Source organism: Phyllobates terribilis, unplaced genomic scaffold (assembly GCF_046119375.1).
Source record: "Phyllobates terribilis strain yellow unplaced genomic scaffold, ASM4611937v1 Scaffold_3__8_contigs__length_932513732, whole genome shotgun sequence".
NCBI classification, from domain to species: domain Eukaryota; kingdom Metazoa; phylum Chordata; class Amphibia; order Anura; family Dendrobatidae; genus Phyllobates; species Phyllobates terribilis.
In genome coordinates, this window is record NW_027362763.1 from 719,221,777 (window position 1) to 719,238,701 (window position 16,925).

Consider the following 16,925-nt stretch of genomic DNA (forward strand, 5'->3'; position numbering starts at 1 on the left):
AGGTTGCAACTATTGGGGAGGGGATATTTTTTTTTCTTAAATGCATGTATTTGGTGCTAAAAATGATTTTTGCAATGGGGGCTCATTACAAAATTTGCTCCGTTTAGGCTTTTACAGTCTCTTTGTTTCCCAGCACAATGAACTTTGATGTGGTCTCTGGTCATAAATCAGCTGAGAGGCACCCAGAAAAAAAAAAACAGATAAAAGAGTTAGAAACTTTTCAGCCAGACTGTCCCATACTTCTTATGGACTGTCTGTATCCTGGATGCCGATACAGTTGAAAGTAATGATGAGAGAGGGAGAGGCAGCTGACACTCCTCCTCTCATCATTCTCGCTCGGCATCTAACGTCTCAGCGCAGCAGGCACTATGTCACTACATGGCGCCCGCTGTGCTAAGATGTGCGGGCGCTTCAGTAGGCTCGCTGCAGAGACTGGAGCAGCGGGGAAATGAGAAGGAGAGGCGAGTATTGAATTTTTTTTAATCAGTGAGTATATTGTGGTGGCCAGAATACTGTATGGACAACAATGGGGTGCATTATACTGTATAGAGCACTATAGGGGGTGCATTAAACTATATGGAGGACTATGGAGTGCATTATACTATATGGAGGACTATGGGGTGTATTATACTGATTGGAGGGCTAGTGGGGGCCATTATATAGTATGAAGGACTATGGGGGGTGCATTATACTATATGGAGGACTATGGGGTGTATTATACTGATTGGAGGGCTAGTCGGGGCCATTATACAGTGTGGTGAGGTGTGGGGCTGGATTGAGGGCTGTGTGGAAGTCACAGTTGGAGGATCATACTGTGTTGGAGTCACCATACTTTGCTGGGGGAGTTGAGGTGGGGTACAGTAGGGTCATCATACTGTGCGTGTGGGGGGCATTTATGTTGGCATCATACTTTTTGGGTGAAATGAAAGGGAAATCTAAGGCTTCCGTAGGAGGAAAATTACTTTCTAAGGACTACAAAGTTGTGAGAAATTCTCCTCTGTGACCCCGCCGAATATTATTTATTTAATTTTATTTATTTATTTTTTGGGGGTGGGGGGAGCAAATTAACTTCTGCTATGGGGCCCCATAATTTCTATGTACATCCCTGACTGAAACCCCAAGCAACCAACAGTACTTCGCATGGAAAACAACTAATCAAAACTCTTAAAAGTTCACTTTTAAGAAAACTTTATAATTTCCACTGCTTTGGTGAATCATTTTGAAAATAATAATAATTCTGTTACATATTAACTAAATTCCTTCCCCTAAATGAACCGCAGCCATTTACATCAGATTTTATCTGCCGTAATAACAAGGTTTAATAACTCCACATCCAAAGCCGCAGCGCGCAGTGCATGGAGCGTCCACCACGGATTGCAAGGCCGCGGCTAAAAGGCTTTTGTTCCAAGTTTGGCCATAATTACCTGGAGGCCTACAGCGGGCGGGGGCAACTTTCTCAGAAGTTCAAAGGCAAGAAGTTTCACTTCCTCAAAGGTGTTACTGAAGCACTCTAGGAGAGCGTGGACATTGTTACCGCTGACCGACGGAGCGAACTGAAATACGGTCTGACAGGAGCCTGTGAAAAGAGATCATTAGTAAGGAAGAAATCTCACTAATAAGTTTCTGCTCCACAAAACAAAGCTCGTTAAGCTTTACTGCGCCCAATAAAGGAGCGCTGGGGCCCCGCAGATGTGAAACACCAAATGCACAGGCGGCTTTTTTTTTTGCTTTTTCTTCTTGCACTTATAATAAAAAAGACTGGATTAAATGCAGATGTTTTCGTTTCCTCCGTACATATCGTTTGTGTTGGTTTTTCTGCTGTCATAGGAGGACTGGCCTCGTTTTATGCCCCGTAACAGTGAACAAGCTCGGTACTTACACAACGCAGACCATTCATAACAGCGAGGGGACTACAAGGGCTGATCAAAGGGGACGGCCGCTCGGGGCCTTGTACTTTCCTTATCCATGTACCTGTATCCCGCAGTAAACACAAAGCTCAGATACTTTACATTATGACTACATCAAATTAGAGGGCATTATAGGTCATTAATTTCTTACAGTAAAGTAAAGCTATGGAAAGAGCTGAGCAAGTTGACTTGTGCTCGATGATAGACAAGTCGGGAAAGCTGCTCCCCTCCGAAAAAAGAGACACAGTTCGAGAAGTTATTTAATCCCCGGCGATTGTCAGTTTGGCAGAGATGATCAGATAAACCCAATAGGTTGGTCCCAAACATATAACTTCTAGCTAACAGAAATTAGAGTGGTATTCCTGCACCGCTCACATCTGCATCGTAGCGTAGGACATGCCATAATTGTCTCGTAGAGACATTTCCAACTTCTGAGAACCGCATCTACACTCCTCATTCCTCAACATAGAAACTGCAGCACCAAGAAAAGAAAATTTGTGGAGTTATAGAAATCGCGGGATGGATAGACGTGTTAACGATATGAAAAATGATGAAAAAAATACAAAACATAATTTTCAAAACATCTCAATTTATTCAGTATTGAACACGAGTGCCACGCGCAGAAATACACACTTCAACGCATTGACAGGTTTCAACTTGGGTAAATAATCAAGATCCGCTGCTGACAGCTCCTTTTGCAATTGCTGATCAATGATATCACAGATGTGCTGGATGGGAGACAAGTCCGGAGACTCTGCAGGCTATGGTAGCACGTTTAGGCCATGCAGGCGGCTCACAGTAGCATGAGCAATAAGCAGCGTGGCGTTGTCAAGTTGAAAAACAGTTCCTTGGACACTTTGGAAAAAATGTCCATATCACTGGTTCTACAAGAGAAATTGGACGCCACATACCGAGCCTAAGGCGTCAAACAGTGTCTACCCAAACCATCAGCAGGCGATTGCACGGCATTGGTCTACAAGCCAGACATCCAGCTACAGGTGCTCCACTGACCTTGCGCCGACGCTCTCAAAGTCTGTCATGGTGCAGAGCAAGACAAACATGGAGGCTGTAATGGAGCCCTGTCCTTTTCAGGAACGAGTCCCACTTTTGTCTCGGGCGCAAATGATGTCCAACACTAGGACGAATGTTGATCATGCTACTCTTAGCATCCTACGTGAATGCACTACCATGACCTGCAACGTCTTAGGCCTCGTCTCCCATCGAGCACATCTGGGACATCACTGCTCGGCAATTGCAGAGGAGCTGCCAGCAGTGGATCTTGATGATCTGCCCAAATGCATTCAGCGCAGCAGAACATACCTCAGACGACCATCAATAACCTCACTGATTAGCAGCCGAGGCTGTAAGTGTGGGGATTTCTGCACGTGGCTCTTATGGTCGATCCTGAATAAATGAGGAGGTTTTGACAACTGTGTCTCCATTTCTTCATCATTTGCATATCGTTATCCATCTTGTGATTTCCATAACTTCACAACTTTTCTTTCTTGATGATGCATTTTCAATGTTGAAAAGTGTATTTTAAGAATGGGGTTTGCTGTGAACATGAAATATTCCTTTAAAAAGGAATATCATGTGCTCAATCCCCAATTTTCAGTCTGATTATGAACCTTAATGAGGTTACTGATAGTAGGGTTACTAGGATTTGCTTTTCATCTTTAACTGGTGGGAGTTCGAAGGATGTGACACTTGACGATCTCAAGAGTTTCCTAAGACTAAGATGCAAAAGACGAATGGGAGATAAACTGCAGTACCGATGCAGATATCTGTTGATCTGTGTAAGTGCCGGGTGTCGGCTCCCGGCTCCATGCCAATTTTATAATATGCAAGGTAGGTAATCAACTTGCTAGTTATGGACAACCCCTTTAATTTTAGTGCTGGTAAATCCCTTAAAAAGGATTATTCCAGTCTTCATAGAGGGGTACTATTGGATAGAGCTTGTAAATACAACCAATTTTGCAATTTACTGATTAAAACTTTCATCCGTTCCTGAGATATTAACACTTTTCTTTTGCTTACCGCTCATTGCCTTGGAGACCGACCACCACTTCTAGACAATAAAATATATGCAGTACCTACAAGCTCTTTTCTCTTGAGCTTGTAAGCGGTTTTGAAGCTGGCCAGGAACGCTGAAGCGCGTGGTTACATCCTGATCCCGGCCATCTTCAGCCTACTGCTTACAAACTAAACACCAGTAGTGGTCGGTCTCCTAGGCAACAAGCTGTAAACAAAAGAAAAAAAAAAAGTGTTAATATCTCAAAAACGGCTGCAAATTTTAATAAGCCGTAAACTGTAAAAGCGCTTGTATTTACAAGCACTACCCAACAAAATCCATATATAAAGCTGGAAATAAGACCCTTTAATCCTCAGCTTACACGTCTAGATTTGGCACATTATAATTATTACATGTAGTCTTTTTAAACCACACTTTAAATTTCCCAAGATTTTTGCAAAACTTTTTTACAACGAGTCGCTCACCTGGCACAAGAGGGAATATCTCCGCCATAGATCCTAAAATAGTCAAGGCTGAAAACCTTGTTGGATGCGACGACCCAGGAAAAAGCGACTCGAACAGATAATGTGCGATAGAAGACATGAATTCCTGGAAAATAAAAATAAATAAATAAATAAAAAAAAAAAAGATACAAAAAAAAAAAAAAAAAAACAACAAAACTGTAACATGTAGGAACGTGTCTGTGACTGTGAGAAAGAACAAACTGATAGGCAGAGTGTTAACATGTCCTCCGGCATCGCCGAGATGTCAGGACCCCAAAACAACCTGCACAAACAGTACCCAGCGTGGCACGCTGCCCCCTACGTCTGTCATAACATATTGTGGAGTATGTCGGGGCGAAGAGCCACAGACATTTCTCATTTACAGTCCTTCTTCCGGAGTTGCTAGGAGCCTTACGGATGACTCACCAAGAATATGCATTGATTTTTTCATTTCAATATCTATATAAAAATACATATTTTTCACACTGATCACTAGGCCTAATATTGACTCCTACTTCATGCTCTTCACATTGACATTAGCAGCCATAGACTGACTTATTTGTATACGAGCCTTATCTGTACATAGGTAATTGTACAGGAGGGGGAGGAGGTGAGCTTTGATATCACCTATTGTGAATGGCAAATCTGGTGTTATCTACTGTATATAGAGGTTTTATCAGACATTGTACAGGAGGAGGTGAGCTGTGACATCAGCTATTGTGATTGGTGGATCCGGTGTTATCTACTGTATATAGAGGTGTTATCAGTCATTCTACAAGAGGAGGTGGTGGTGAGCTGTGATATCACCTATTGTGAATGGTGAATCCTGTGTAATCTACTGTATATAGAGGTGTTATCAGTCATTCTACAGGAGGAGGAGGTGAGTTGTGACATCAGCTATTGTGAATGGTGGATCTTGTGTTTCTACTGTATATAGAGGTGTTATCAGTCATTCGACAGGAGGAGGTGGTGAGCGGTGACATCACCTATTGTGAATGGTGGATCCTGTGTAATCTACTGTATATAGAGGTGTTATCATTCATTCTACAGGAGGAGGTGGTGAGCGGTGACATCACCTATTGTGAATGGTGAATCCTGTGTAATCTACTGTATATAGAGGTGTTATCATTCATTCTACAGGAGAAGGAGGAGGTGAGCTGTGACATCACCTATTGTGAATGGTGGATCCTGTGTTATCTACTGTATATAGAGGTGTTATCAGTCATTGTAAAATGAAAAAAGAAAAAAGCCAAAATTCCCATTTTTCAGTCATTTTGCCTCTCCAAAAAATACATCATAACGCAATCGCATGTACCCATAAATGATATCAATAAAAACTATAGCTCGGCATGCAAAATATAAACTCACATACAGCACCATCGGTGGAAATGTAAAAAAAGAAATTACAAGTCTCAGAAAATGGAGACCCAAATGAATTATTATTATTTTTTTTACAAAGTGAACTTTTTTAAGCCACTAAAAAAAAAAAAAACTAATAAAGAAAACTATATACTGTATTTTTTAGACTATAAGGCTATGTGCCCACGATGCAGAAATGCTCCGGATTTTTCCTGAGCGTTTCTACATCTCCCTGGCAGAAAAAACACATGCGGATTGTACATGCGGATTGTACCTGCGGATTGAACCTGCGGATTGAACCTGCGGATTGAACCTGCGGATTGAACCTGCGGATTGAACCTGCGGATTGAACCTGCGTTTTTCCTGCCAGGGACATGCGGATGTGAAGCGTTCTTCACTTGCATTTCCGCATGCGGGTTGACAAGAGTTTTTAGCATCACTTGGAAAGTGCTTGTCAACTTGGTCACACTATATAAATCCATGCTAACAGCAACCGGCATGGATTTATATAGTGTGACCAAAAGAATGGTAAAAAATAAATATATACTTACCTTCTGATGGCCCCCCGATGTCTTTATCCAATGCGTCTCGGCTTGCCGGCAGCTCGCGGTAGACTAAAGGACCTTCCGACGTCAGTAGTCGCGTGACCCGTCACATGACTAAATGACGTCACAGCAGGTCCTTGATTCCACCGCGAGCTTCCGGCAAGCCAAAACAAAAGACACCGGGGGACATCAGAAGGTAAGTATAATATTTATTTTTTATTTTATTCTTTTTTTTTTTTTTTTTTTTTTTTTTTTTTTTACAGGTACCATGGTACCCAGGTCTGGATGAGAGTCTCCTCTTCTCCAAACCCGGGTACCATCCGCACATTGAAAAGCATGGAATCCGCATGTACAGATGCAGTGATGCGGATTACATGTGTTCCAATGCAAGTCAATGGCGGCGAAAACGCAGCGCTTCCGCAAAATAATTGGTAGTGCTGGAGATTTTTTCCGCAATGATAATCCGCAGCGGAAATTTCCGCAACATGTGCACAGCACATGCGGATTATCATTGGGGGACATGGCAGGCCTTCTACCAAGCGTTTTTTAAGCGTTTCTGCAGCGGAATTGCCGCTGCGGAAACGCTTAAAAAACGCATCGTAGGCAAACAGCCTAAGACGCACTTTTTTCCTACAAAATTTTGGAGGAAAATAAGGTGTGCGCCTTACAGTCGGAATATATATAAGGTATATACTGTGGCTGTGGGTGGTGGGCGTGTGTGGGGAGCGGCAGCAGCGGAGTAGTAGGAAACAGGTGGCAGTAGTCGGCTGGTGCAGCCTACACTGTGCCCCCTGCTAAAGAAATGAATATTCACTGCTACTCAAGCCCATGGGCGTGAGGAGCACTGAATATTCATTTTCCTTAATAGCGCACACATTATACCCCGCAGCATGGCTCCTACTGTGGTCATGTCTGCCCGCTATTAAAGACCATAAATATTCACAACAACCCACTCCCATGGGCGTTGGGAGTAGTGAATATTCATGCACTTTTAGGCTGTGTGCCCACGATGTGTTTTTTAAGCGTTTCCGCAGCGGCAAAAGCGCTGCAGAAACGCTTAAAAAAGGCATAGTAGAAGGCCTGCCATGTCCCCCAATGATAATCCGCATGTGCTGTGCACATGCCGTGGAAATTTCCGCTGCGGATTATCATTGCGGAAAAAAAAACAGCACTACCAATTATTTTGCGGAAGTGCTACATTTTCGCCGTCATTGACTTGCATTAGAACGCGCCAATTCCGCAAGACTGCATCTGTACTTGCGTAATTGGCGCGTTCTAATGTGCGGATGGTACCTGGGTGTAGAGGAGAGGAGAGTCTCATCCACACCCAGGTACCATTAAAAAAGCTGTAAAAAAAAAAAGAATAAAATAAAAAATAAATCTATACTTACCTTCTGGCGGCCCGCGCTGCGCTCCTCCTCCTTGCTTCCTGGCACTTCGCGATGGAATGAAGGACCTGCGCTGGCGCCAGAGTCATGTGACGGGTCACGCGACGCTGAAGTCGGCAGGTCCTTCACTCTACCACTGCCGGGACGGTGAAGCAAGACAGCGCGGGCCATCGGAGGGCAAGTATAGATTTATTTTTTGACATTCTCTCGGGTCACAGTATATAAATCCATGTCGTATGCATGGATTTATATAGTGTGACCACGTTGTCAAGCACTTTCCAAGTGATGCTAAAATCGCTTGGAAAGCGCTTGACAACCCACATGCGGAAATGCAAGTGAAGAACGCTTCACTTCCACATGTCCCTGGCAGGAAAAAGCAAGTACAATCCGCATGTACAATCCGCATGCGTTTTTTTCTGCCAGGGAGATGCAGAAACGCTCAGGAAAAAATCCTGAGTATTTCTGCATCGTGGGCACATAGCCTAATAATGGTCACACAAGACCAGCAGAGCAGCAGCAGGAGCGGCGCTACGGGTACAGTGTGTGCACTATTAAGGTGAGTGAATGGTCACTGCTCCCCACATCCATAATCCTGTGGGGAGCGGTGACTAGTGTGAGGATCTCACAGTGTGAGGGCGCATGGTAGTGACGTCATGCGAGACTCACACAGTGAGATAAGTGTCGGCAGCAGAGCAGTACGCAGCACTGGAGCAGAGAGGAGGGGAGTATAATTTTTTATTTTTTTTTTGTGCAGTGTGATGGGGATCAGAGGGTGCCAAGCATAGCAGGATGGAGGGGTGCCAAGTATACCAGGATGGAGGGGTGCCAAGCATACCAGGATGGAGGGGTGAGGGGGGCCATACATACCAGGAAGAGGGATAAGGGTGCCATGCATACCAGGATGAGGAATGAGGGGTGCCATGTATACCAGAATGAGGGATTGGGGTGCCATGCATACCAGGATGGGGATCAGGGGGTGCCATGCATACCAGGATGGGGGATTGAGGTGCCATACATATCATGATGGGGATGAGGGGTGACATGCATTCCACGATGGGGATGGGGGCCATGTATAATAGGAAGGGGGGGGCATATATACCAGGATGGGGGACATTAACAGAATTGAGGGACATTACCCCTATAACAGTGTCCGCAGCAGACCCTCTCCCCCTTAACAGTGCATCATGACCACATTTTTTGCTAAAAAAAAATATTTTTTTTTCTATTTTCCTCCTCTAAAAACCTAGGTGCGTCTTATAGTCTGAAAAATACGGTAAATCTGATATCGCTATAGATGAACTGACCTAAAGAACTGTGTTGTCAGACAATTTTTAAACACACAATGAGCAAAATAAAAAGCGCAACCGAAAAACAATGGCGAAATTGTATTTTTTATTTTACCATTTTATCATGCTTGAAATTTTTTCCCACATTTTTTCAGTATAGTGAATGGTAAAATTTAATGGTGTCATTCAAAACTACAACTTGTCCCAAAGGGAAAAAAAAAAAAGAAGACCTAATATGGCTATGTTATCAGAAAAATAAAACGATTAAGAAAAAAAAAAATTATGGCTCTTGGAAAAAGGGAAGGGAAAAAAAATTGTTGCATCCTCATGAAAAAAATGCAAAATTGTCCATTTTACACGCAGGAAAAAATTGACGATTTTTCGGCCGAATTGTCATCTGAACGTGATCCACGTCCTATTTGTGCATCTGCTTTTTTAAATGAATTTAAGATAATAAAGAACAAATTCAGTTTCCGTTCTTTATAACTGAAATGTATCTGGGAAAAAAGCACGGCACGCGAATGGTGACATGTATTAGATCTGTTTCTTTTTAACTCACCAATTGACTTATAATGGGCGAGTCTGATCCAGAATATGGGTCACAGTAGTGCATGCTGCAATTTTTTGCACATGGACCATCGGTAAAAAAGTTAATGAGAACTATCCCATAGACTTGCATTGGTCTGTCTGCTATCGATTTTGCACATGGAGGTTTAATATGTTCATCTGAACGAGCCTTAAGGGGGTATAAATCCTAATTTTTGTGCATTTACATGACTGTAATACATTCTCTCACTTCCAGGCTCTCCATTCCCTATCCCTGACGTGCTGCTACCTTCTACTATGGTGGCGTAAGAAAGGCAAAGTGTTTACTTCTTAAGCTCAAATACAGCGCCATCTAGCAGCAACAAAGTCTAAACACATGAGTATCGCCACCACAAAAAAAAAAGTAAAGTGTAATATAGAGATAGATAGATAGATATATATATCTATCTATATATAGAGAAATATATATATTATATATACAGCACAGACCAAAAGTTTGGACACACCTTCTCATTTAAAGATTTTTCTGTATTTTCTTGACTTTGAAAATTGTACATTCACATTGAAGGCATCAAAACTATGAATTAACACATGTGGAATTATATACTTAACAAAAAAGTGTGAAACAACTGAAAATATGTCTTATATTCTAGGTTCTTCAAAGTAGCCACCTTTTGCTTTGATGACTGCTTTGCACACTCTTGGCATTCTCTTGATGAGCTTCAAGAGGTAGTCCCTGTCAGGTTTAATAACTGGGATTTCTTGCCTTATAAATGGGGTTGGGACCATCAGTTGTGTTGTGCAGAAGTCTGGTGGATACACAGCTGATAGTCCTACTGAATAGACTGTTAGAATTTGTATTATGGCAAGAAAAAAGCAGCTAAGTAAAGAAAAACGAGTGGCCATCATTACTTTAAGAAATGAAGGTCAGTCAGTGCGAAAAATTGGGCAAACTTTGAAAGTGTCCCCAAGTGCAGTTGCAAAAACCATCAAGCGCTACAAAGAAACTGGCTCACATGAGGACCGCCCCAGGAAAGGAAGACCAAGAGTCACCTCTGCTTCTGAGGATAAGTTTATCCGAGTCGCCAGCCTCAGAAATCGCAGGTTAACAGCAGCTCAGATTAGAGACCAGGTCAATGCCACACAGAGTTCTAGCAGCAGACACATCTCTACAACAACTGTTAAGAGTAGACTTTGTGCAGCAGGCCTTCATGGTAAAATAGCTGCTAGGAAACCACTGCTAAAGACAGGCAACAAGCAGAAGAGACTTGTTTGGGCTAAAGATCACAAGGAATGGACATTAGACCAATGGAAATCTGTGCTTTGGTCTGAGGAGTCCAAATTTGAGATCTTTGGTTCCAACCACCGTGTCTTTGTGCGACGCAGAAAAGGTGAACGGATGGACTCTACATGCCTGGTTCCCACCGTGAAGCTTGGAGGAGGAGGTGTGATGGTGTGGGGGTGCTTTGCTGGTGAGACTGTTGGGGGTTTATTCAAAATTGAAGGCATACTGAACCAGCATGGCTACCACAGCATCTTGCAGCGGCATGCTATTCCATCCAGTTTGCGTTTAGTTGGACCATCATTTATTTTTCAACAGGATAATGACCCCAAACACACCTCCAGGCTGTGTAAGGGCTATTTGACCAAGAGGGAGAGTGATGGGGTGCTACGCCAGATGACCTGGCCTCCACAGTCACCAGACCTGAACCCAATCGAGATGGTTTGGGGTGAGCTGGACCGCAGAGTGAAGGCAAAAGGGCCAACAAGTGCTAAGCATCTCTGGGTACTCCTTCAAGATTGTTGGAAGACCATTTCCGGTGACTACCTCTTGAAGCTCATCAAGAGAATGCCAAGAGTGTGCAAAGCAGTCATCAAAGCAAAAGGTGGCTACTTTGCAAAACCTAGAATATAAGACATATTTTCAGTTGTTTCACACTTTTTTGTTAAGTATCTAATTCCACATGTGTTAATTCATAGTTTTGATGCCTTCAGTGTGAATGTACAATTTTCAACGTCATGAAAATACAGAAAAATCTTTAAATGAGAAGGTGTGTCCAATCTTTTGGTCTGTACTATATATATATATATATACACATACATATACATACACACACAGGGTGGTCCAAAAGTAGGTGGACAGAAAGTGTAATAAGGTTATGAAGGGGGAGATTTATCAAACACTAAATTGCAGCCGCCTGTCTGGATCATCCTCCAATAAACCATGAATTAGACGTGGACGATAAGCTTTCCACCCAATAGATTTCAGGATTCGCATGATAGAAGCTCGTGAAATTCCCAATTCCACAGAGGCTCTTCTGTGGACTTTTTTAGACTCTGAACAAATGTTTCAGCAACAAGTTGTTTATTATCTTCTGTACAGACTGTTTTGGGTCGACCAGTTTTTGGAGCATTAAGGATTGAGCCAGTGGCATTGAATTTGTCACGAATGCGGTAAATGGTTTGTCTCTTTGGGACTTGAGTACCAAATGTTTCAACCCAATTTGTTCTAACGGTTTCAGCATTTTGAGATTTCCAATACTCTGTTAAAATCCATTTTCTTTGATCTGTATTTAAATTATTTGCCATTATGTGTTATCTGAAAAGAAAACAGATTTGGGGGAGATCTATGTGTGAAAACTAGATCTGTGAAACTGGCTCAGCTGCCCTTAGCAACCAATCAGATTCCACCTTTCATTTTCCAAAGAGTCTGTGAGGAATGAAAAGTGGAATCTGATTGGTTGCTAAGGGCAACTGAGCCAGTTTCACTTTTAACCATGTTTGATAAATCTCCCCCTTCATAACCTTATTACACTTTCTGTCCATGTACTTTTGGACCACCATGTATGTATGTATGTATGTATGTATGTATGTATGTATGTATGTATGTATGTATGTATGTATGTATAAGTGCCCGACACAGTGCCCGGCGGCGTCCGCTCGGCCGACACAGTGCCCGGCGGCGTCCGCTCGGCCGACACAGTGCCCGGCGGCGTCCGCTCGGCCGACACAGTGCCCGGCGGCGTCCGCTCGGCCGCGTCCGCTCGGCCGACACAGTGCCCGGCGGCGTCCGCTCGGCCGACACAGTGCCCGGCGGCGTCCGCTCGGCCGACACAGTGCCCGGCGGCGTCCGCTCGGCCGACACAGTGCCCGGCGGCGTCCGCTCGGCCGACACAGTGCCCGGCGGCGTCCGCTCGCCCGGTGCGGCCGACACAGTGCCCGGCGGCGTCCGCTCGCCCGGTGCGGCCGACACAGTGCCCGGCGGCGTCCGCTCGCCCGGTGCGGCCGACAGTGCCCGGCGGCGTCCGCTCGCCCGGTGCGGCCGACACAGTGCCCGGCGGCGTCCGCTCGCCCGGTGCGGCCGACACAGTGCCCGGCGGCGTCCGCTCGCCCGGTGCGGTCGACACAGTGCCCGGCGGCGTCCGCTCGCCCGGTGCGGCCGACACAGTGCCCGGCGGCGTCCGTTCGCCCGGTGCGGCCGACACAGTGCCCGGCGGCGTCCGTTCGCCCGGTGCGGCCGACACAGTGCCCGGCGGCGTCCGTTCGCCCAGTGCGGCCGACACAGTGCCCGGCGGCGTCCGCTCGCCCGGTGACGTGCATCTATCCCATTAAGTAGAATAATGTGGAAGTGTGAGGGGATGGATATTCCCTTTAAAATCAAGAGAGGACAATGTGATTCATCCGATTTGGACATGGAAAAAAAAAAATTATCTAGAAGTAGATCGAGTTGTTAAATCCCATTAAGTAGAATAATGTGGAAGTGAGAGGGGATGGATATTCCCTTTAAAATCAAGAGAGGACAATGTGATTCATCCGATTTGGACATGGAAAAAAAAGAATTATCTAGAAGTAGATCGAGTTGTTAAATCATCCCCAATTAAAACAGAACACAACTTGAGTTTTAGAAAAGCTAAATTGAGACGGACATAATTCCCAGTTGGTATGTGGACCGCAAAGCCCGGACTGACCACCGAATCTTGCAGGCTCACAGAGAGGGTTAGGAGACCCACAGTCAGTAGATATAGGACGAGCTTACTGTATAACGCTGCTGGGCCGTGCCGGGATCTGCCTCACCGCCCATAGGTTCTGACCCGATTAGGGTCTTGCTTTGTTGATGTTTGAAAAGAACCTGAGAACTTTCCTGGACACGACAGAAGAGCTACAAAGGAAAGAGCATACAATTCAGCAGATAAGTGAGCGGGAGTCATACATATATCATACAGGGTGATGAACGCTGCCTCGATCCGTGGCCGGACACACTTACCTTCTTCAGCAGGTAACACAGCTGCTGTCTGATGGAAGGAGACTGACAGTTCAGGTTGTACTTCAGAAAGAACGTAATCAAATCCATTTCATCCTGGGAAACTACCTCAGTGCTCCAGTGACTTTCACAGAGGAGGCCGAGGGCATCAATACGAATCTAAGGAACATAAAAAAAAAAAAGAAAAATCACTTATTTCTCATAAAACGGCACCAGGAGACATGATGGCCAACAACCGGTCAGCAAATCGGGATGTCTGGGCCTTAAAGAGCCTTTGTAATTTTAGAAAACTGGACCCCCAAACACATCCGGTAATGCAAAGTAAGAAAGATAAATAGTACTCACCCTCCTCCGCTCTCAATATTTTAGTGACATCGACCACTCACATCAGTGCTGGAGCAAATGACTGAGCTCCACCGATGTAGACAACACAAGCAATTGAGCTCAATGATTGGCTGCAGCAGTGATGTACGCCACCGTTGTGACGTCACTGCTGCCACCGATACACAGAGACCTGAACAGTGGTGGTCACCAGGAGCAGGAGTATTATCTGTATTTGTTATTTTACATTACATGAAGAGTTTGACGTCCACTCTTCTAAAAGCAGAAAACTTCTTTACGGGTGGCCAAACACTTTCCAAAGCAGTCTGCCATGTCCAACGAATTGAGGATCATACAGTATTGTAATGTCATTGTATTGTAGCTGTGTCACTGATAGACAATCAGTTTGCCTTTTAGAAGTTTGTCCTGTCTCTCTCCCAGTCTGCCTCCTCTTCTCTGATATCAGTAACCCCACATTTCTTCCCCAGATAGTGTATGATAGCCATCTTGCTAGCATCATAACTATACAGTGCTGACTCAGAATAGTCTTTTTTACCTACTGTAATTGTGCAGAACTATAAGAATTCAGCTAGAAAATAAACTTTCTTCTCGAATCTTCATACGTGCCTCTGCAGTCGAGTCAAGCTATCTGATAAAATCGCTTTGTGTGAGTACTGGTACACGGAGGCATCCACAGAAACTGTGTCTCAAGAGCCCCACACCTGCAGCCTAGTTATGCAGTCAGAATAGTGTCGGTATGTATGGCCATTCTTCCCTACCTCTCCATACACGTGTTCAGTTAGCTTGGCTGAGTGTGTTTGCAGTGGCCAGTCTCCTAGGGAAGGAGCGCAGTGCTTACAAGCACTTTTTTTTGTACAAAATCTGGATCAGTGCCCCTGTGCTCCTTCGATGCCTCCGTGCCCCTGCGCTCCTTTGATGCTGCGTTGGCAGAGCTGCCTGTGCTTGCAGCAGGGGAGAGTGCAAAGTTCAGACTGTGTCACTGGTCCAAACTGTCAATCAAGAAGGAATGAAAAAGATGTAAAAGATGAAAGAACCACTTTTTGCACATGGATTTGCATCGGAATCCAGATGTCTGGACAAACTGCTGACCTCTCCACCACCTCTCATTCAGCCGCTGTACTCTCTCTGAAGGAGGCAGTAGGTTGGGGGGTTGCAGCAGCTCCGCTGGTGGTGAGGAGGCATTTGGGTTATTGCAGGCTGTAGGTTTTCCTGTAGAGATGAGTTTTCAGGTAGCGTCTGAAGGTTCTGAATGTGGGAGACAATTGGATGTGTTGGGGCATGGAAATCCTGAGGATGGAGGATGCTTGGGAGGAGAAGTGTTCAAGGCGATAGGGTGAGGAACATATGAGCGCGGAGGAGAGAAGGACCGGAGATTACATGTGAGAAGAGATTAGTTGGAGAGTTGGAGAGGTATGGAGGCGACCGATTATGGACAGCCTTGTAAGTCACTGTTAGTAGTCTGGATTTATTGGGGAACCGAAAGCCAATGAAGGGATTGGCAGAAGGGAGAAACTGAGGAGTAACGAGGGGAAAGGGAGTAAGTCGTTATACTGTGACATGTGGCAGATCACCACTAATAATGATCTAACAGTTGTCGGCCATTGGACAACTATCACACATGCAAGGTCAATAAATTCACCAGCTCGGTACCAGTTGTGCTTTTATCTCCCACACAGTATTTAGTTCCAGGCATGGAAAGTTGACCTGCTATAATTGTATTTTATTATCCTTTTTATTCTCCTCCCTGTTTGAACCTCGCTGTGTATCTACAAACATGATAACGTGTCATCTGGACAATATCCTCAACCGCTATAGCTGCTCTGTCGTTTATCTCCCATCCCTTAAGCGCCTCAGTCAGCGATGCTAGGAGTTTCCATGACACGCGTCACAACTAGAAATAAACGCGGAGACGAATAAATCAAGATAACTCCGGACTGGTGTTGACTGGTCGAAATGGTGTCTAAGAGCTCCTGTGATGATTAAACGTTGTATATATTATACTAATATACACACACACACACACACACACACATATATACACACACTATTCAAAAGAATGAACAGAACACTTGCACATCACCGTATAAAGGTGCTTTCACATTGCGTTCTTGCACACGTTCAGTGGTCCCGTCAGGGCTTGCGTCAGAGCCCTGGCAAAAAGGGATTCAGGTGTACACTCCGACGTCCTCTGCCGGACATCATTTTCGTAGACTGCATACACGCCCAAAAATGATGCACAACAGAGAACACGTTCACTCTGTCGGCACCAGTATAGTCAATGACCTCGTCACAACATACAACCGAAACCCGTTTTGCCGGGGATTGGACACAAGCCCTGATGGGAAGAAAGCAATGTGAAAGCACGCTAAGGCAATCAAGCCTCACGGATACGGATCTGTCCAGTGAGGAAGCAGTTGCATGTCTACCCTATCATCTTAGTGCGAATGAGTGACAGCAGGTTCACCGGAGAGAAACAGCAAGGTGCCACCCCCCCCACCCCAGAAAAAAAAATGGTTTTGCAGGATTTGGAGACAGACATTAAGTTTCTCCTTATTCCACCTGACGATTCTTCTCTAGTTTTTCTACACTGTGTGCAGAATTATTAGGCAAGTTGTATTTTAGAGGATTATTTTTATTATTGATCAAAATCCATGATCTCAATCAACCCAAAAGACTCATAAATATCCAAGCTTAATATTTTTGGAAGTTGGAGTGGGGTTTTTTTAGATTTGGCTATCTTAGGAGGATATCTGTTTGTACAGGTAACTATTACTGTG

At 44.5% G+C, this 16,925-nt stretch overlaps 1 protein-coding gene across 2 annotated transcripts in view; it reads right to left on the reverse strand.

Annotated features, from left to right (window-relative positions):
• Positions 1-16,925, reverse strand: part of THADA (THADA armadillo repeat containing) — a 659,309-nt gene that overhangs the window by 611,611 nt on the left and 30,773 nt on the right. For both annotated transcript variants that reach the window (XM_073672037.1, XM_073672036.1), the window contains exons 13-16: positions 13,810-13,965; positions 13,582-13,704; positions 4,404-4,527; positions 1,425-1,576 (exon numbers count right to left, since the gene is read on the reverse strand). In XM_073672037.1, the coding sequence (XP_073528138.1) occupies positions 1,425-1,576; positions 4,404-4,527; positions 13,582-13,704; positions 13,810-13,965 (555 nt within the window). The remainder of the gene's footprint in view (positions 1-1,424; positions 1,577-4,403; positions 4,528-13,581; positions 13,705-13,809; positions 13,966-16,925) is intronic.